The sequence below is a fragment of the Alexandromys fortis genome, unplaced genomic scaffold, assembly GCF_014885135.2.
Source record: "Alexandromys fortis isolate MF-2015 unplaced genomic scaffold, M_Fortis_MF-2015_v1.1 scaffold_1, whole genome shotgun sequence".
NCBI classification, from domain to species: Eukaryota; Metazoa; Chordata; class Mammalia; order Rodentia; family Cricetidae; genus Alexandromys; species Alexandromys fortis.
The window spans coordinates 15,200,233-15,216,863 of NW_026067927.1; the positions used below are offsets into that span (position 1 = coordinate 15,200,233).

At 48.9% G+C, this 16,631-nt stretch overlaps 1 protein-coding gene across 2 annotated transcripts in view; it reads right to left on the bottom strand.

Annotated features, from left to right (window-relative positions):
* St3gal2 (ST3 beta-galactoside alpha-2,3-sialyltransferase 2) overlaps positions 1–16,631 on the bottom strand; it is a 50,395-nt gene that overhangs the window by 13,159 nt on the left and 20,605 nt on the right. Inside the window, exon 2 of one of the 2 annotated variants that reach the window (XM_050143613.1) lies at positions 1,319–2,668. The exons of the other annotated variant lie outside the window; for it this stretch is intronic. Within the exon in view, the coding sequence (XP_049999570.1) occupies positions 1,319–1,657 (339 nt within the window). The 5' untranslated portion in view covers positions 1,658–2,668. The remainder of the gene's footprint in view (positions 1–1,318; positions 2,669–16,631) is intronic. 2 annotated transcript variants of the gene reach the window in all.

Here is a 16,631-nt window from a genome sequence, read left to right on the forward strand (position 1 = left end):
CCAGGGAGGCAGAGGCAGACGGATCTCTGTAAGTTCGAGGCCAGCCTGCTCTACAGAGCGAGTACAGAACAGCCAGAGCTACACAGTGAGACCAACAATGACAAAGACATAGACAGTGATTGAGTCAGATACTTCGCAACCTCTGGCTTCCACAAGCATAATCCCACATGCTCACACACACATAAAACATGCACAGCACACATAGGAACTGGAGAAACGGTTCCACCAGTTAGACCACTGGCTGCTCTTCCAGAGGACCCAGGTTCAATTCCCAGCATCCACATGGTGGCTCACAAACGTCTGTAACTCCAGATCTAGGGGATCCGAAGCCCTCTTCTGGCCTCTGAGGACACCAGGCACACAGAAATACATGCATACACAGCATTCATTCATACACTAAAATAAAAAAAAATGTCAGAAGCATGTATGTATGTATGTACACTGTTGCACACAAAACCAGGATTCTGGGGTCTGATACAAGGCTGGAGGAAGGCAGGCAAGACGATCCAATGAGGAATGGTGCTCACTGCACAGTCTGGCAAGCTGAGTTCAATCCCTGGGACCCACGTGAAGGTGGAAGAAAGCACCAAGTCCACAAAGTTGTCCTCTGATCTCTACAGGTCCATACATCAGCCACATCATACACGTACACATATATGTCCATACACACATACCACAAATAATAACAATTTTGGAAAGCTCAGAAGTTGGAGGAGGGAGCAGCACGAGCCACTTGCTAGCAGGGGAGCGCTTGCTGCAGCTGGGGGGTAACTCCCACCAAGTGGGAAGGCCTCTATCTAGGGCCCGGCCTTCATATCCTCATTCACTCTCTCAGCCACACGCTGTTGCCATTGGTGCTGCTAACCGAGGTCAACAGCATTTTTCTGGGTCCACAGTGGACTCCTACAAGAACCACAAATAAACCAGGAGGTGATGGCACACGCCTTTAATCCCAGCACTCAGGAGGCAGAGGTAGGTAGATCTCTGTGGGTTCGAGGCCAGCCTAGCCTACAAGAGCTAGCTCCAGGACAGGCACCAAAGCTACAGAGAAACCCTGTCTCAAAAAAAAAAAAAAAAAAAAAAAAAAGAACCACAAATAGCGGTTCTCCCTCTTTCCAAGCCAAAGCTTACTCCGCCTGTTAGCCATTTGTGATCCAGGTACACGGCTCAGAGCAGATGGGCTTCCCACTCTGTCAGGGTGCTGGGAGTCACCAGACAGAGAGCCCGAGTCCAAGAGGGGCTGTGAGAATGGCTCCAGAATGAACCGATTCTGGGCAGAAGGCAGCAGGAAGCAAGCAGAAAGGGCCACGGTTCTTACCATCCACCACCTCTGGACATCCGGGGGGAGATTCATGTTCTCTCTCGTCCAGACAGGAGAGATGTGGCTGTCAAAGTGGCTGTCAAACCAGTCGGAGGTGCCGGCATCACCCATGCAGCGGCTGCAGGCACAACTTTTCCCCGAAAGCCCCTCCTTGCCAAGGCGCTGTAGTCCCGTATAGCCCGGCACCAGCTTCACCCGGTGTGTGCCACCCAGGGCCCCCGAGTCCAGGTAGGGCAAGGTGGCCATGCTGTGGTGTGAGTACGTGAAGAGCAGGGACATGATGAACACCAGCAGGAAGGCCACGGAGAGGAACCACACCCGCAGGGAGCACTTCATCGTGCTGGCCACGGGGCAGCTGTCACCGTGGCCAATCCTCCTCCAGCCCACTATGGGGCCGGCCACGGCACAGCCTGCTTCTTTTGGCAGCACGTGTAAAGGGCATAGGGGCACGAGGTGTGGCAGGGGACTCTTGCCACACCCTCCCTCAAAAAAAAAAAAAGGAAAAAGCACGTCCGCAGGAGTAGCCCCCCTCCCTCCCCCCGTCCCTGAGCCACTGGAGTCTCTGCTTAAGGCTTCATTGGGTCTCTCAGTCACTAGCTGGGCCACAAGGGCTCTGCTTCGCCTGCCACCCTGTCCAGGCAGAGGTCAGTCCATCCCAGCCCTTTGGTCCCTTGTGAGTGCTGGCTGCCAGCTCCAGGGACCCCCCTCTTTGGCGGCTTGAAAAGGTCCAGTCTGGAGCAGTCGGGGTCCTTGTGGCTCATGAGCAGACGCTGAGGCAGTCCCTCCTCCCCTGCAGTGGGGAAGTCCTGGAACTCTGATCACAGCCGAGAGCGCAGGGGCTTCAGGGGGCCTGCATTCCATGCAAGAATCCTCTTTACGCTTGCAGGCCCTCCTGGTCCAACTCCTTGGCCAGGGGAAAGGAGCCCCACCTGAGGCCAGAAAGAAAACCAATAATCTTCATGGGCATCTGTAAAATGCTGTAAAAACCAAGGCCCTCCTCTCCGTAGCTTCTGTCTCTCTGCTTCCCATCGGCATTGCTGGTCCTCTCTCCTGGTGATCGCAGCCCCAGCTGCAGCCCCACAGGGGATCACAAAGCACCGACTCCGACTGTGGGGTCCTCTGGAGCTGGGAACAGCTGCCACGCAGCAAGGCGCTGCACCTAAGCCACGTGGGTCATCAGAGCTTGAGTGGGGTCCCTCACGAGGCTCCGGACTCCTGGGACGCTGGCCTCGGCAGGGCAGCTGTCCTGCCCACCCCTGCTTCTGGGGGAAGGTTTCCTGCCCTCAGTTCCTGCCAGCAGAAATCCCCTGGCAGGCTCTTCAGGTGCCAGGTTGCCACCGCATGACCCTGAAATTCAGAGAGGAAAAGATATGCAGATAGATAGCAGGAACCGGAACACATACACGTAAATTTACTTGCTCACCCCCACACACACACTCACTCACCCCCGTCTCTGTCTCTGTGTCTGTCTGTCTCTCTTACACACACACACACACACACGCCCCACCCATGGTCGCAGAGGGGACAAAGCTAGAAGCTCCTTAACAAAAGGGTAGACAAAAGGCTCTCTCTTCCAACCATCCACAGACAGCATCGCTTCGCCTAACCCCCAGCCTCAGAGGACTGAGTTAGTGCAGCGCCTTCTCTAATCAGCCTGAGAACAAACAATAAGCTAATTTCCCCAGGGTCTGATAGCCAGGGCTGACATACTCAATTTAGAAAGCCTTGTCCACCTTTGTGTGGTTACTTTCAGGCAAAATTACCAAGAAATTGACCCAGAGAAGATGGCAAGGTCTGAGAATAAAGGCATCCCCCACATAGTGCTCTCGGGGAACTTCCAGTACCCATGGGAAGCTGGCAAGGTCCTGTCCGTGATCTCCCAGGTGTGGATTGTACAGACATCGTTTCTGATTGCTTCAGTGAACCGTGAACAAGCCTTCCTGCTCCAATGCACTAGGAAAACTCTTCAGGAGATGGGGGCTCGGGCTTCAAAACCACCACCAACTAGCCCCATGGGCAGTTTCCTTCATCTGTGTATTATGGACAAAATGAACTCCAAGAGCCCTGTTAGCACCAACAGCCCGAGGCTCCACGCTGTCCCAGCAGACAAAGGGGAGAAGAGGCCATTTGCAGAGCTGTTGAGGACTGGCCTGAGGGAAAGGAACCTGAATCCGTGTAGGGGAATCACTTAAACCTTCTCTTTAAACCCAGCCAGCTAGAGTAAGTTCTGACATGACCCCTGGGTCTTGCAGTCACCCCTTCCTTGTTGAGAGCTTTCCGGCTGCTGCTGGCAGCTGCAGGCTGTCTTAGGATCTGTGTTTAAAAGATGCCAACTAGGAAAGGAGCCTGCAGAAGGAAGCAGCAGGAAGAGAAGGAGCTGGGGGCTGTTTAGTAGCGAATCGAATCGGAGGCCAGAGTAGCTGAACAAGAACCAAAGGAAGCAGCAAGATGACTCAGTGGGTAAAAGCGCTTGCCCGAGTCTGACAGCCTTCATTCAACCCTGGAACTCACTCAAAGGAAAATCGTCTCTACAAAGTTGTCTTCATGTGAGTGACATGTGTCCCCCATCCCCATCACACACAAGAATAATGTAAAAAAGGGGGGGTCGAGAGAGATGGCCCAATGGATAACAAATACTACTGGCTGCTTTTCCAGACACCCGGGTCCAGTTCTCACCAACCACAGGTCCATTTCTAGAGGATTCATTGCCTTCTTCTGGCCTCCTTGGGCACCAGGCACGCACATGATGCACAGACATACAGGTAGACAGAACACCCATACACATCAAATAGAAATACATCTGGCAGGCGGTGATGGTGCCCACCTTTAATCCCAGCACTCGGGAGGCAGAGGCACGCAGATCTCTGTGATTTCGAGGCCAGCCTAGTCTACAAGAACTAGTTCCAGGGGCTGGAGAGATGGCTCAGTGGTTAAGAGCATTGCCTGCTCTTCCAAAGGTCCTGAGTTCAATTCCCGGCAACCACATGGTGGCTCACAACCATCTGTAAAGAGGTCTGGTGCCCTCTTCTGGCTTGCAGACATGCACACAGACAGAATATTGTATACGTAATAAATAAATAAATATTAAAAAAAAAAAGAACTTGTTCCAGGGCAGCTAAGATAGATCTTTAAAAAAAAAAAAAAAAAAAAAAAAAAAAAACCCCAGCCCCATCGGTTTGTAATGGCTCAAGTTTCTTCAGTGAAACCAAAGCCCAGAGCCACCAAGAACTGGTTGTTAACACAATACAACAGGGACGATGCTATTCTAGATCGGGAAAATGATGCTCAGAGACATGACAGAACTTACGGCCGGCAGTGACCTTACGAGTGGCCGTGAGCTCTGAGGCCTGGTCTGACTCCAGAGCAGGAGAAGAGCCAGGGCGCTGAAAGAGGCCTGTGACCAGCTGCAGCTGCAAAGGCTCAGGGGAGTGAGAGAAGGGCGGAGGTGCTGAGAAAGCGCAAGGGTCCAAGTACTTTCTTCCATGCCTGCTGACCTGCATCCAATCCCTGGGACCCATGAAGTAGAAGGAAAGAGTCAACTCCCTTAAGTTGTCCTCTGATGTCCACACAGACACACACAAATAATTAAATAAATATAATTTTTTTGAAGCTTCAAGTCAAGCATGAAGGTACATGCCTATAATCCCAGCTCTTGGGACATAAAAGCAGGAGAATCTTTTGAGTTTAAAACCATTTGTGGGAGCTTGAATAAAATGGCCAACATGCGCTCATATATTCAAATGCTTAGTCATCAGGGAGTGACCCTTTGAAAGGATTAGAAGGATTGGGAGGTATTGTCATAGTGGAGGAAGTGTGCCACTGAGGATGGGCTCACAACTGTCTGTAACCCCAACACCCTCACACAGGCAAATCACTAACAAAATAAAAATAAATTTAAAAAAAAAGCTCATGGTCGTTCTCAACTAGGCAGCAAGGTCGAAGTGAGCCTGAGATACATGGGACCATACCTCAAACAAAATTACAAAACACCCAAAGCTTCCCTTACCCGAGGCTCTTGAACTGACTCCAGGGAGATCCCAAAACAATGGCTCAAATGAGCATCTTCAAAGGTTCCACTGGATCATGAAGCACACCTACTGTATCTTCCAGGCCCCCTTTGCCCATATCCATGCCCAATATCTAAGGAAAATAACTGAGTTTTGCAGACTCCTGTTCCCAGCTTCTATAATCTGTAGCCCTAGGAGGCAGTGATTTTGTAGGCTAAGCAGCTGAAGGAATGATTACCTTCAGCTGGAGAAAGAGCCATGAAAGTGGGGTCTGGACAAGAGCCGGCCTAGGAAGCTTCCAGAGGAAATGCCTCTGCCAGAGATGTTATTGACTCCTTTGGATTTAAATCACTATCAGGTCATCAGAGGTAATTGGACTGTCTTGAGAGGGACAGAAAAAATAAATAAGTAAAACCCTAGTTCAGCAATACATTCAGGGAAGAGTAAACGCTCCTGCTTTAGAACCCCATGTCCACGCAGTTACTGGGAACATCAGCTTTTGGAGTAGACAGACAGAAGCAAAGGAGGCACCGAAGGTATGAGAGCCTCCAGATAATCCCTCTAGCCCAGGAATGATCCAGCACTGGCCCGTGCTTGTTTCATTCACTACTGTGAACTTCTCACGTCCTGAAAGTCAAAGGCAGGAGAACCATGAGTTCAAGGCCGCCATGGGCTACACGCACAGTTTCAGGTTAGCCTGGCTCCACAAAGAGATGGGGCCTCAGAAACAAAGCCAAGTGTGATGGCTCACACACTTATTCCCAGCACCCAGGTGGCTGAGACAGCGGATCTCTGAGTCTGAGGCCACCAAGGCCTACAATAGCCAAGACCAGGCCAGACAGGGCTACATGGCAAAATCTTGTTGAAAAAAAATAAACATTTTAATTGCTAGAAACCCATCTTGTCTCTACCTTGCCTCCCAGAAAACCACAGCTCCTCCAAGGAGTCTATGCCATGGGCTTCAATCAACCATCCAAGACACAGGAGAATGCGTTGCCCATGATGCTTGCTGAACCGTGAGTACAGACCCAGCTGTACCTCTTCATAGTTGGTTTAACCAAGGGTTTCACAGATGCCTTTTATTGTTTCTGGGCACAAACAAGCTATTTGGGACAACCTGCTTTCTCAGGAAAAGAGCTTTAGAAATTCAGGGGGAATTGCATGGATTTGGATGCGGTTTTCTTCTCTCCTACTTAGCAGTAAAGACAGTGTTTTATTTGAGGCAGTTTTCTAGGTTTTAGAAATTACTTTGGAGCTAGGTGTGTATGGTGGTTCATACCTGTGACCCCCATACTGAAAGAGTTCAAAGCCAGACTGGGCTACAAGATGTTAATACACTGGGCCAGTGAGTATATCTCAGCAGGTAAAGGTACTTACACTAAGTCTGACCATTGGAGTCGAGGGACCCACAGGGTAGACTTTGAGAAGCAACTCCCCAAAAGTTGTTCTCTGACCTCCGGCAGTGTGTGCTCACCCCATCCCATATACAAATAAACAAATGGGGGGGGTGTTCTCCATGTATACTTCAAATGCTGCATATGGTCATCTGCATATGGTGTCTCACTACGTGGCTCTGGCTGGCCTGGAACTTGTGGCTACCCTCTTGCTTCAGCTCCTCGCATGCTGACTGTAAGCACACCTCCACGCCAAACTTTTACACAGCTATGGCTTTATAGGAAGCGTGAGGCCATCAATGTTGTAAATTTTGGGAGACCATCTAGTAAGAACCATTTCCACAAGACCTAGCCAATTTCAGACTGCTAAGGCTAAACAGAGAAAATAGCACCCAGGAGACGGAGACGGATCGGGCCTCTAATTGCGGATGGATTTGCCTCGTCTCTTCCCCCAGCTTTGTGATAGTCAGGGAATGCAGGGTCAAAAGAGGCTCCCACAGAACAAACAAAGCGGAAAGCCCACGGGAGGCCCTCACCAGCACAGTGGTAAATGGAGCAATGGGGACTGGGCAGGCGAGCGAGCAGCAGGGACGACGCTGTCAGCGACAGTGTCTTTAGAGCCCATCTCGGTCAGATCCCAGGAGAGCAGCCACAGAAATAACCTAATGAAACACAGGTCTGCACAGCCTCAGATCAGCACAGCTGAACACAGTTTGCAGAGACAGAACTCGGGATGGGGGTGGGGATGGGCAGCACTAGCCATCCACTCCCACCCTGCCTGAGGGTGTGTCCTAAAGCCTCAACCTGAGGTCCATTCTCAAACATCAGGATGCATTATGAGCCCCAAGCATATCTGGGGGTGGCTTCTCATTTTAGTATTCCTGATCAAAACTCCCAGGACAGGTCAGACAGACAGAAGTGAATACCCCAAGTCCATTGCTTCTTTCATAAACCTACCAAACTTTTCCTACCATCTGGGTACGCCATCAAAAATTCTCTTTTTCTACTGATTCCTGCAAACACACTCTAGGGGCCAACTCCTGCCTTCTGGGGGAGGCAACAGCCGAACCTTGCCAAAGGTGTCCCGGGGGCTCAGTCATTATCTTGAGTAAGAGACCCAGAGCCCCCTCCAGATGGCTCAGGCTCACCGGTGAAAGTGACTAGGACCCATGAAAAGATGGAAGGCTCAAGGCTACACAGCTGTCCTCTGGCCTCCGCTTAAGAGTCCCTTAAAGGGCTTTTCCTTGGGGCTTGAGAGATGGCTCAGCAATTAAGAGCACCTGGCTTCTATTCCCAGCATCTACATAGTTGGTCACAACCAGCTGTAATTCCAGTTCTAGACGATCTGATGCCCTCTTCTGGCCTCCACACGCACGACACACACGCGGTCATCAGACATGTCACAGACAACACACACCCACATAAAGGATAACTTTCAGGTGTCAGTTCTTGTCTACCATGTGGGTCCTGGGGCTTGAACTCAGGTCCTTGGGCCTGAGGAGGGTAAGAGCTTTAAACCACTGAACCGTCTTGCTGGCCCATGTTTTATTTTTGCCCTAAATTATGTTTACTTATTTATATGTGTGCCACCGCCCAAGTGTAAAGGTCAGAGAACAACTTGCAAAGAGTTGGATTTCTTCTCCCACTATGTGGGTCCTGAAGATGAAACTCAGATCACTAAGGCTTGACAGCAGGCACTTTTACCTGCTGACCCATCTCGCCAGTACCATGGTTGGCCATTTAATTTTACCTGTACGAGTGTTTGGCCTGCATATATTGCCTGGTACATGTGGAGGCTAGGAGAGGCCATTAGATCCCCTGAAACTGGAGTTACAGATAGTTATGAGCTGCCATGTTGGTGCTGGGAACTGAACCCAGATCTTCTGCAAGAGCAACAAGTGATGGGGTTGTTTGTTTGAGACTGGTTTCTCTATGTGACAGTCCAGATTGTCCTGGAACTTGCTTTGTAGACCCGGCTGGCCTTAAACTCACTGAGATCTGCCAGCCTCTGTCTCCCGAGTGCTGGGATTAAAGGCGTGTGCCACGACTGCCCAGAGCAACAAGTGTTCTTAATTATTGGGCTATCATCTCCATCTCTCCAGGCCCTTGTTAATATTTTTGCCTGTTTTTTTTTTTTTTTTTTTTTTTTTTTGGAGACAGGGTTTCTATGTTTAGCCCTGGGCTGTCCTGGAACTCACTCTGTAGACCAGACTGGCCTCGAACTCAGAGATCTCCCTAACTCTGTCTGGATTAAAGACATGCACCACCACTGTCTGTCTTTCCTTAATGTTCTTAAGCCATCACATTCCACTGTATTGGTTCCATTTTTAAAGAATTTTTACTATTTATGTGTATGGGTATGTGCACCTGCAAGCAGGTGCCCAGGGACACCAGGAGAAGGAGAATGCCCTGGAGCTGAAGTTACAGATCTGTAAGCTACCAGATGTGGTTTCTGGGAGCCACACTCAGGTCCTCCGGAAAACAAGCAAGCGCTGTTAACAGCTAAGCCACCTCTGAAGGCCCTTGTTTTTATTTTTCAAGACAGGGTCTTGTTATGTAGCCTGGTTGCCTTCAAATATGCAAAAATCTTTCTACCTCACCTCCCAAACTGGGGTTAAAGATATGAACCACCACATCTGGGTGGCTTCCTTGTTTTTTTTCTCCCATCAGCCATCATACTTAAATGTTCTTTGTTTTGTTTTGTTTTTCGAGACAGGGTTTCTCTGTAGCTTTTGGAGCCTGTCCTGGAACTAGCTCTTGTAGATCAGGCTGGCCTCAAACTCACATAGATCTATTTGCATCTGCTTCCCAAGTGCTGGGATTAAAGGTGTGCACCACCACCGCCCAGCTAAATATTTGTTCATACGTTACCATCTTACTTTGTGTTTTCTGTTATTTTTTGTTTAGTTTTTTCTTTTCTCAATTTTCAGTAGACTGACATATTATCCCTCCTACCCATACCGCTTTTTCCTCTTCTCGTAATATTTATCTTAGCTGGTCGGTGGTGGGGCCAGCCTGGTCTACAGAGCAAGTTCCAAGACAGGTCCCAAAGCTACAGTGAAACCCTGTCTCAAAAAACAAAAATTACCTTTGTTAGCCAGCCTACATTTCCCCGATGAAACCTAGCTTTTCAATGGTATGATTTTCTTGAAAATGACGGAAACTTGCTGTGACTTAGCAATTAAATTACCTGCCTTATTGTTATTCCTCTGTGATAAATGTACTCAACAATTCTGGCTTTGCTTTTTTTTTTTCCTAGTTAAAAATACAATTTGGAGGCTGAGAAGGCAGCTCAGTCAGTAAAGTGCTTCAAATGCAAGGATTGGGACCTGAGCTTGATTTCCAGAAACAACCACATTTAAAAAAAAAAAAAAAAAACAGTGCTGAGGAGGTCAGATCCTTCAGCCTCTTAGCCTATGAGAGACACTGTCTCAAAAAAACAAAGAAGACGGCTCCTGAAAAACACCCGAGGTTTTCCTCTGACCTCCACACACATTCTCATCCTCTCTCTCCCTCTCTCTCTGTCTGTCTGTCTCTGGACTTTTGCTTACATGTTTTGCCATCTGCGGCAGACACTGCTGGTTGCCCATTGACAGTGGCTCTCTTAGCTAAGAGCTAAGACCCAACGTATGAAGACTGATCAAAGCCAACTGTAGCCAGCTCCTTCCTTCCTTTCTCCCTCCCTCCCTCCCTTCTTTCTTCTTTTCCTTCCTTCCTCCCTCCCTCCCTTCCTCTCTCTCTCTCTTTAAACCAGGCATTGGTATAAAGATCAATATGTCTCTAAGAGCTGTCTGTGTCCTTTGCAAGTACACTCTTTGAATCAGCGAGCCATCTTTCAAGCCCCCACAAACATCTCTTAGAATGTCCTCATTCCTTCCAGGCTTGCCGGTTAAAGCAGGATTGCCTTCTTGCCTTTACTATTTAAGTGGGGTGGGGCAGGCAGGGTCTTGCTACGTATCAAAGCTGGCTTTGGACTCAGTCGCCTCCTGCTTAGTCTCCAAGAGCTACAGGCGCACACACACCTGGACCTGCTGTTATTAAAAAGTCAGACTGGGCCTCAGCAGGTGAGTTGAGGACTTGAAAAGAGCTAAAAGGGCCTGTAAACCTTTCTTCGGGAGTGTCCACAGGGCCGATAATTATCTCACTGACCAGGTGGGAGGCTGAAATTAGTCAAGAGCTGCTCCCGGCAGTGAGTTCTTATCTTGTTCAGTTCTTATCTGAAAGATCCCATTTGTCGCATTAGCACACCCTGTCCCTATCTGCTACGACGTGGACTAAAGGTGAGGGTAGGAACAGGAGCGCAGTCTTGGCTGGTGCTTATCACCCACTAGCTCCCGGGTGTGTCTGTTTCCTTCAGTGTGCTGGCTGGAGTTCTATCAATCTTGTTAACGGCGGCTTGATATTCCTTCCCAAGAGACAGGCCCTGGCAAGGATCCCCAGTTCCATGACAACGTGAATTTAATCAGACGCATCCCATCAAGATGGCACTGTAAACACAGTAGCCATATCTAAAAAGATAAAATTCTAAAAACAGCAATCCCCCGCCTCACCCACAACCACAATGGTTAAGCACTGCCTGGGTAAGAAAGAACTGGCCAGGAACACAGAAGAAAGCAGAGTTGAAGTCCACAGGCCTGCTGGTCTGAGCCTGGAAAAGCGAGCTGGAGAGAAGCTGCTGCTGATTATTGTTTTGAAGAGGCTGGTTTTCAGGAGGCTTTCTCAAGAGACACAGCCTTACAGCCTGGACCTAAACTAGGCTGCTGCAATAAGCCAGCAACCAAGTCAGACACTGCCGGAAGGAAGGAGGAAGGAAGAGGGGGAGAGGAGAGAGAGAAGAAACCTATAGAGGAAGGAACAGGTTGCTGATACCAACAGTAATGAGATGGTTCTACAGGTAAAGGTGTTCCCTGCCAGGTCTGACAGCCTGAGGTCGACCCCCAGACTCTACATGTTAGAATGAGAGAATCAGCTCCCAAAAGCTGGCCTCTGATCTCTACGCATCCACTGTGGCACGCCTGCCCTCTCCTTCCAATAAATAAATGTAAAAAAATTACATGCTAAGTCATGCATTATGGCATGTGTCCACGGTCCCAGCTCTTTTGGGAGTCTGGAGTGAGAAAACTGCTTGTACCTAGGCATTTGAGTCTGTCATGGGCAACACGGGGCAGAAGGGGAGGGGCACAGAGAGGTTGTGATTTTGGGAATGATCGTGTAACTATAGTTGTGGCTGGGGTTGTAGCTCAGCGGTGGGAAGCCTACTTGGTGTGTCTGCCTCCTGGCTTCAACCCCGAGCCTGTACACACGGAACTGAGTTAGGGAATGAGAAGTATGGAAATGTAAGTCCACAGTCATGGGGGTGCATCCAGGATCTATAGGGACCCTGTATCTTTTCGCTCTGTCATCTTCAGAGTGTAGGCCGTTTCACCCCCTAGTTGTGAAAAGGCTGCTGTGCTCCAGACATTGTAGCATTTCAAGTAGAAAAATGTCGGGAGAGAAAAGGAAGCTTGCTTTTCATGTGCTCTCTGTCTGGTAGCTCACAACCAACTGTAATTCAAACTTCAGCAGATCTGACGTTCTTTTGGACTATGCAGGCGGCTGCATGCACATGCGTGTACATACACACATGGTATTTAAAGTAAAAGAAATCTTTTTTTTTTTTTAAAGGGGAGAGTACTTGTGTTCCTTTTGTTGGTGATCAGATTATTGAAACAAGGCACTCCATGGCTTGGAATTGCCCCCAGGAATCTCCTACAGGGAGAAGGAAATGGTTTCAAGAAGCCTGGCGCTAGCCAGAGTGGGAATTCATCTCCCAAAAAGAGATTTCCCAAAATGCTGACAACTTGTCAGCCCACCTCCCTAGAGAGAAGCTCCGACAATGATGGGCAGGGCAACTTGATTTCATAACTATGCATAAACCTCACAACAGGAACTCAAGACAGATCTGGGGAAAAGGTCACTGGATCTCTGTCTTCTTCCTCATGTGGCCACACTGAATGAATCTCCTTTTCTCTGCTTTGAACTGGATGGTGAGGATACGGACGGGGCTGAGCCTGGCTTGGGAGGGCTGCCAGGTGCCGAGGCCCACCCCAGCGACACTGCCTTCACCACCCTTCTCTCAGATTGCCTCCATCGATACTGCCGACCACTATCTGGCCCTCCAGGTGACTGTAAACATCTTTCCAAGCTCTCTGGACCTCTCTATCTAGTTCCATGCTTTTAACCTAGTCTTTCTGCGTATTCCGAAGGGTCTGCCCTCAGTCCTTTTTGCTTCTATGCACCACGTCTTTTCCAGCCCAACAGCCTGCATCCCCAACTATCTCTCTGGCATGTCCACAAGATACTTCAGACTTGTCATCTTCTGCATGAGGCCAATGTCAGACTCATGATCATAAACAGCATTCAGAGATCTCAAAACCAGGCTTATTTCCAATCATACCCGACCCTCTTGGGATATGAACTCATTTGAATCACAAGCAGTATCTGGCCCACATTTATTAAGAGTCTACGCTGGAACTAGAAAAAAAAAAAAACCACAAATGTGTCTACATCTCTCATTTAAAATATAAAATCTACAACCCAAACTGTGGTCAGTTCCAGGACAATCTGGACTATAGTGAGACCCTGTCTCAAAATTATATATTAATTAATTCCAAGGCATAGGGATTGTGTTGCTTAATTCATCATCTCTTACTGCATGGTCTAGAATTTGGGTTCTGTTCCCAGCACAAGGATGGCAGCTCACAACCCTCTGTAACTCCAGGTCCAGGAGATCTGAAGTCCTCTTCTAGTCTCAGCACAGCACACATGTGGTACCCCCACAGACATACAAGCAAAACACACACACACAAACAAATATTAGGGCAGGGATCAATAAATATTTGCCTAACCATCATCTCTTTATAAGTAACCTTAAGCTAAAAGAATCCGAATAAACACTGGCTATGAAAATTATTTGAAAACCTTATTTTGGAGATAGGGTTTCATGTACCCCAGGCTGACCTTGAACTAGGCTATGTCACCAAGAATGCTCCTGAACTTCTGAGCCTCCTGCCTCTACTTTCCAAGTGCTGGGACTACAAGATGGGCTAAGACACTTATTAGGTAAGTCCTCTTATCAACTTAAGTAGACCCCAACCACATACACCCCTTTTTTGTTGTTGAAACAAAGTCTCATGCTGGCCTAGAACTCACAATGTAGCCAGGGATAATCTTAAAATTCTAGGATCACAGGCACAGGCCAGCATGTCCAACTGAAAGAATTTTTGTGTTGTTTTGTTTTGTTTTTAGACAGGATTTCTCAGTAGCTATGGAGCCTGTCCTGGAACTCACTCTGTAGACCAGGCTGGCCTTGAACTCACAGAGATCTATCTGCCTGCCTCTGCCTCCCTAGTGCTGGGATTAAAGGCGTGCGCCGCCACCACCACCCGGCTGAAATATTTTTTTAAGTAGGGAGATAGAGATGATAATTATATTCTGCCCCCATACACATTTTGTCCCCAAAATATAGAAGGAAGAGTTTTCTCTATTTTTTTTTTATCACTTGTTACTAGGGAGTTACAAATGCTAGCCAAGTACTTTGCCACTTAGCTATAATCACGAGCTTATTTTTTCGTATGCTTATGAAAAATTCAAGACAGGTTTCACTAAATTGCCTAGGAATGCCTCAAACTTGGGATCCTTCTGTCTCAGTCTCTTGAGTAGCTAGGCATAACGAGGATGGCTCCTCTAGCCACGTAAGCGCAAAGCCCCCCCAAAGAAGTAAGTACCTAGCAAAATTTGGATTCACATTCTGGCATTGCCACTGGTCACCTATTAACCATCTGACCTCTCTGATCTATGTCCTTATCTATAAGGTGAGACTGTTATCCTCTTCACAGAAGTCCTGAAAAGATTAGAAACAAAAGGCTCCCAGGATACTAGCTTTCATCCTGGGTAGGCAAGCTGAAGACCACAGCTCACCTAGGCCCCCATTCCATTTGGGTAACTCCTGGCATAGGGACCCACAGCCCTGGACAGCATCCTGAGGCATAAACCCTGCTACCCCACATCCTCCCCTCCTATCAGTACTCCCACCCTGAAACCATCTCCCCCAGGGGCAGCAGTCTTGCTCCAGAGCGCCCTCTCTGACCAATCCTGGACACTGCTACTCCATACAGTGCCAGGTACCAGCTTCCAGGAACACAGAGGTCTCAGAGACATACATGCCGTGGTTGGCCCTTACTGCTACATTAAACACAGTGTGTGTACTTCTTACCCAGTGGTCACTTCATCCAACCACACAAAACAGAGATTCTAAACATCTCCCTAAGACCCATCCCATACCTACGTCAGCAGTCAGAGTCTACGAAAGACAGGCGGGTTCTCCTTGAGACCTCAGACATAAGGAGGAACAGAGGATGCACAGAAACCCCAAAGGCAGGAGAGAGGGAGAGAACTCAGATGAGACAGGACACATTCAGGGTATGGTACGGACGGAGGGAGAGAAAGTCAAGGCTCTTTGGAGGATGCTGGAGGAAGCAGAGATTAGAGTCGAGAAATGCTGGCTGAAGGAAAGCCAGACAGGAGCTTGCATGGCCCAGACTTGTGGCTTTCTCCTCCCAACTGAGCTAGCTCTCTTCCTACCTTCAAGAGACACGAGCCCTGACTACAGCCTCTTCAAGACGAGACCAGGGTGCTTTCAGAGAATGCTCTGACTCATAGGGAAAAAGAAGAGGGTGCGGTCATTCAAGAAGTATTTCAAGAAGGGACTGACAGCCAGCCTGCCCTAGCATGTCCCTTCCCGTTAAGTAACATCACTACCCCCACTGCAAAGCTCCTTTCTGACCACAGTGAGGTCAGCCTCCTCTACCCAGGAGCAGATCCGTGGGTCTACTCTGTTTTGAGAACTCCTTAGCTGTTATTAGCCAGGCTTCCTCCAGGAGGGCAGCCTTCCCACGGGTTGACCAAGGGACCCTCCGTCTTCAAGACTGGCACTCAGGGTCTTACTCTCTTAATGGAGCTGGTGATGCGTTCTCATGGTTTATCCCAAAAAAATAAACACCTGTGGAGCTTTGGTGCTGGGGGCAGAGCCAGGGCTTCAAGAGGAAGAGAAGGAACTCCCTGAGGAGAGGGCCAGGCTCCAGCCCCAGCAAGACAGCCCTCCTGGCTCTGCTTAGCAACTAGTCCGGCCAACCCTCTCTAACCCCTCCCTCCCCAACTGCACAGACTCTGTCTCCTGGTTTTGGAAGATTAAAAGAAAGGTCATAGAATGAGTTGGTTGTGGTGATAAGCCCCAAATCCTTGTGTTCAGGAGGAAGTGGTAAGTGCATTGCTGGCCAGCATGGATAACAGACAGACAGGCAGACAGAGAATGAATATGACCAACCATGTTCTAACACCCACGCTGGGAGAGAAGGGGTCAAGGCAAGCAAGCGGGGCAGGTTGTTTCTGACTGCTTACCTGGCTGTTCTCCAGCCCACACACCCACAGGTCAGGAACCACATAGACACAGGGCTCCCACACCACAACAATTCTCAGCAAGAACATGCAGCCCCAGAAGGAAGAGCCAGTAGTACCACAGGCAACTGTTCTCCTTAAAGAGCCCAATCCAGCCAGGGTGATTCATAGAAAAATGGATGAGGCAGGAAGATCTCTTCCTGATTTCCAACCCTTCGCTACCAATGCTAAATGATTCTTACATTACCAGATGTGGTGGTGAATGCAGAAGCAGAGGCAGGTCGATCTCTGAGTTGAAGCCTAGCCTGGTCTATATAAGAGTTCCAGAGGCCGGGCAATGGTGGCGCACACCTTTAATCCCAGCACTCGGGAGGCAGAGGCAGGCTGATCTCTGTGAGTTCAAGACCAGCCTGGTCTACAGAGCTAGTTCCAGGACAGGCTCTAAAGCCACAGAGAAACCCTGTCTCAAAAAAA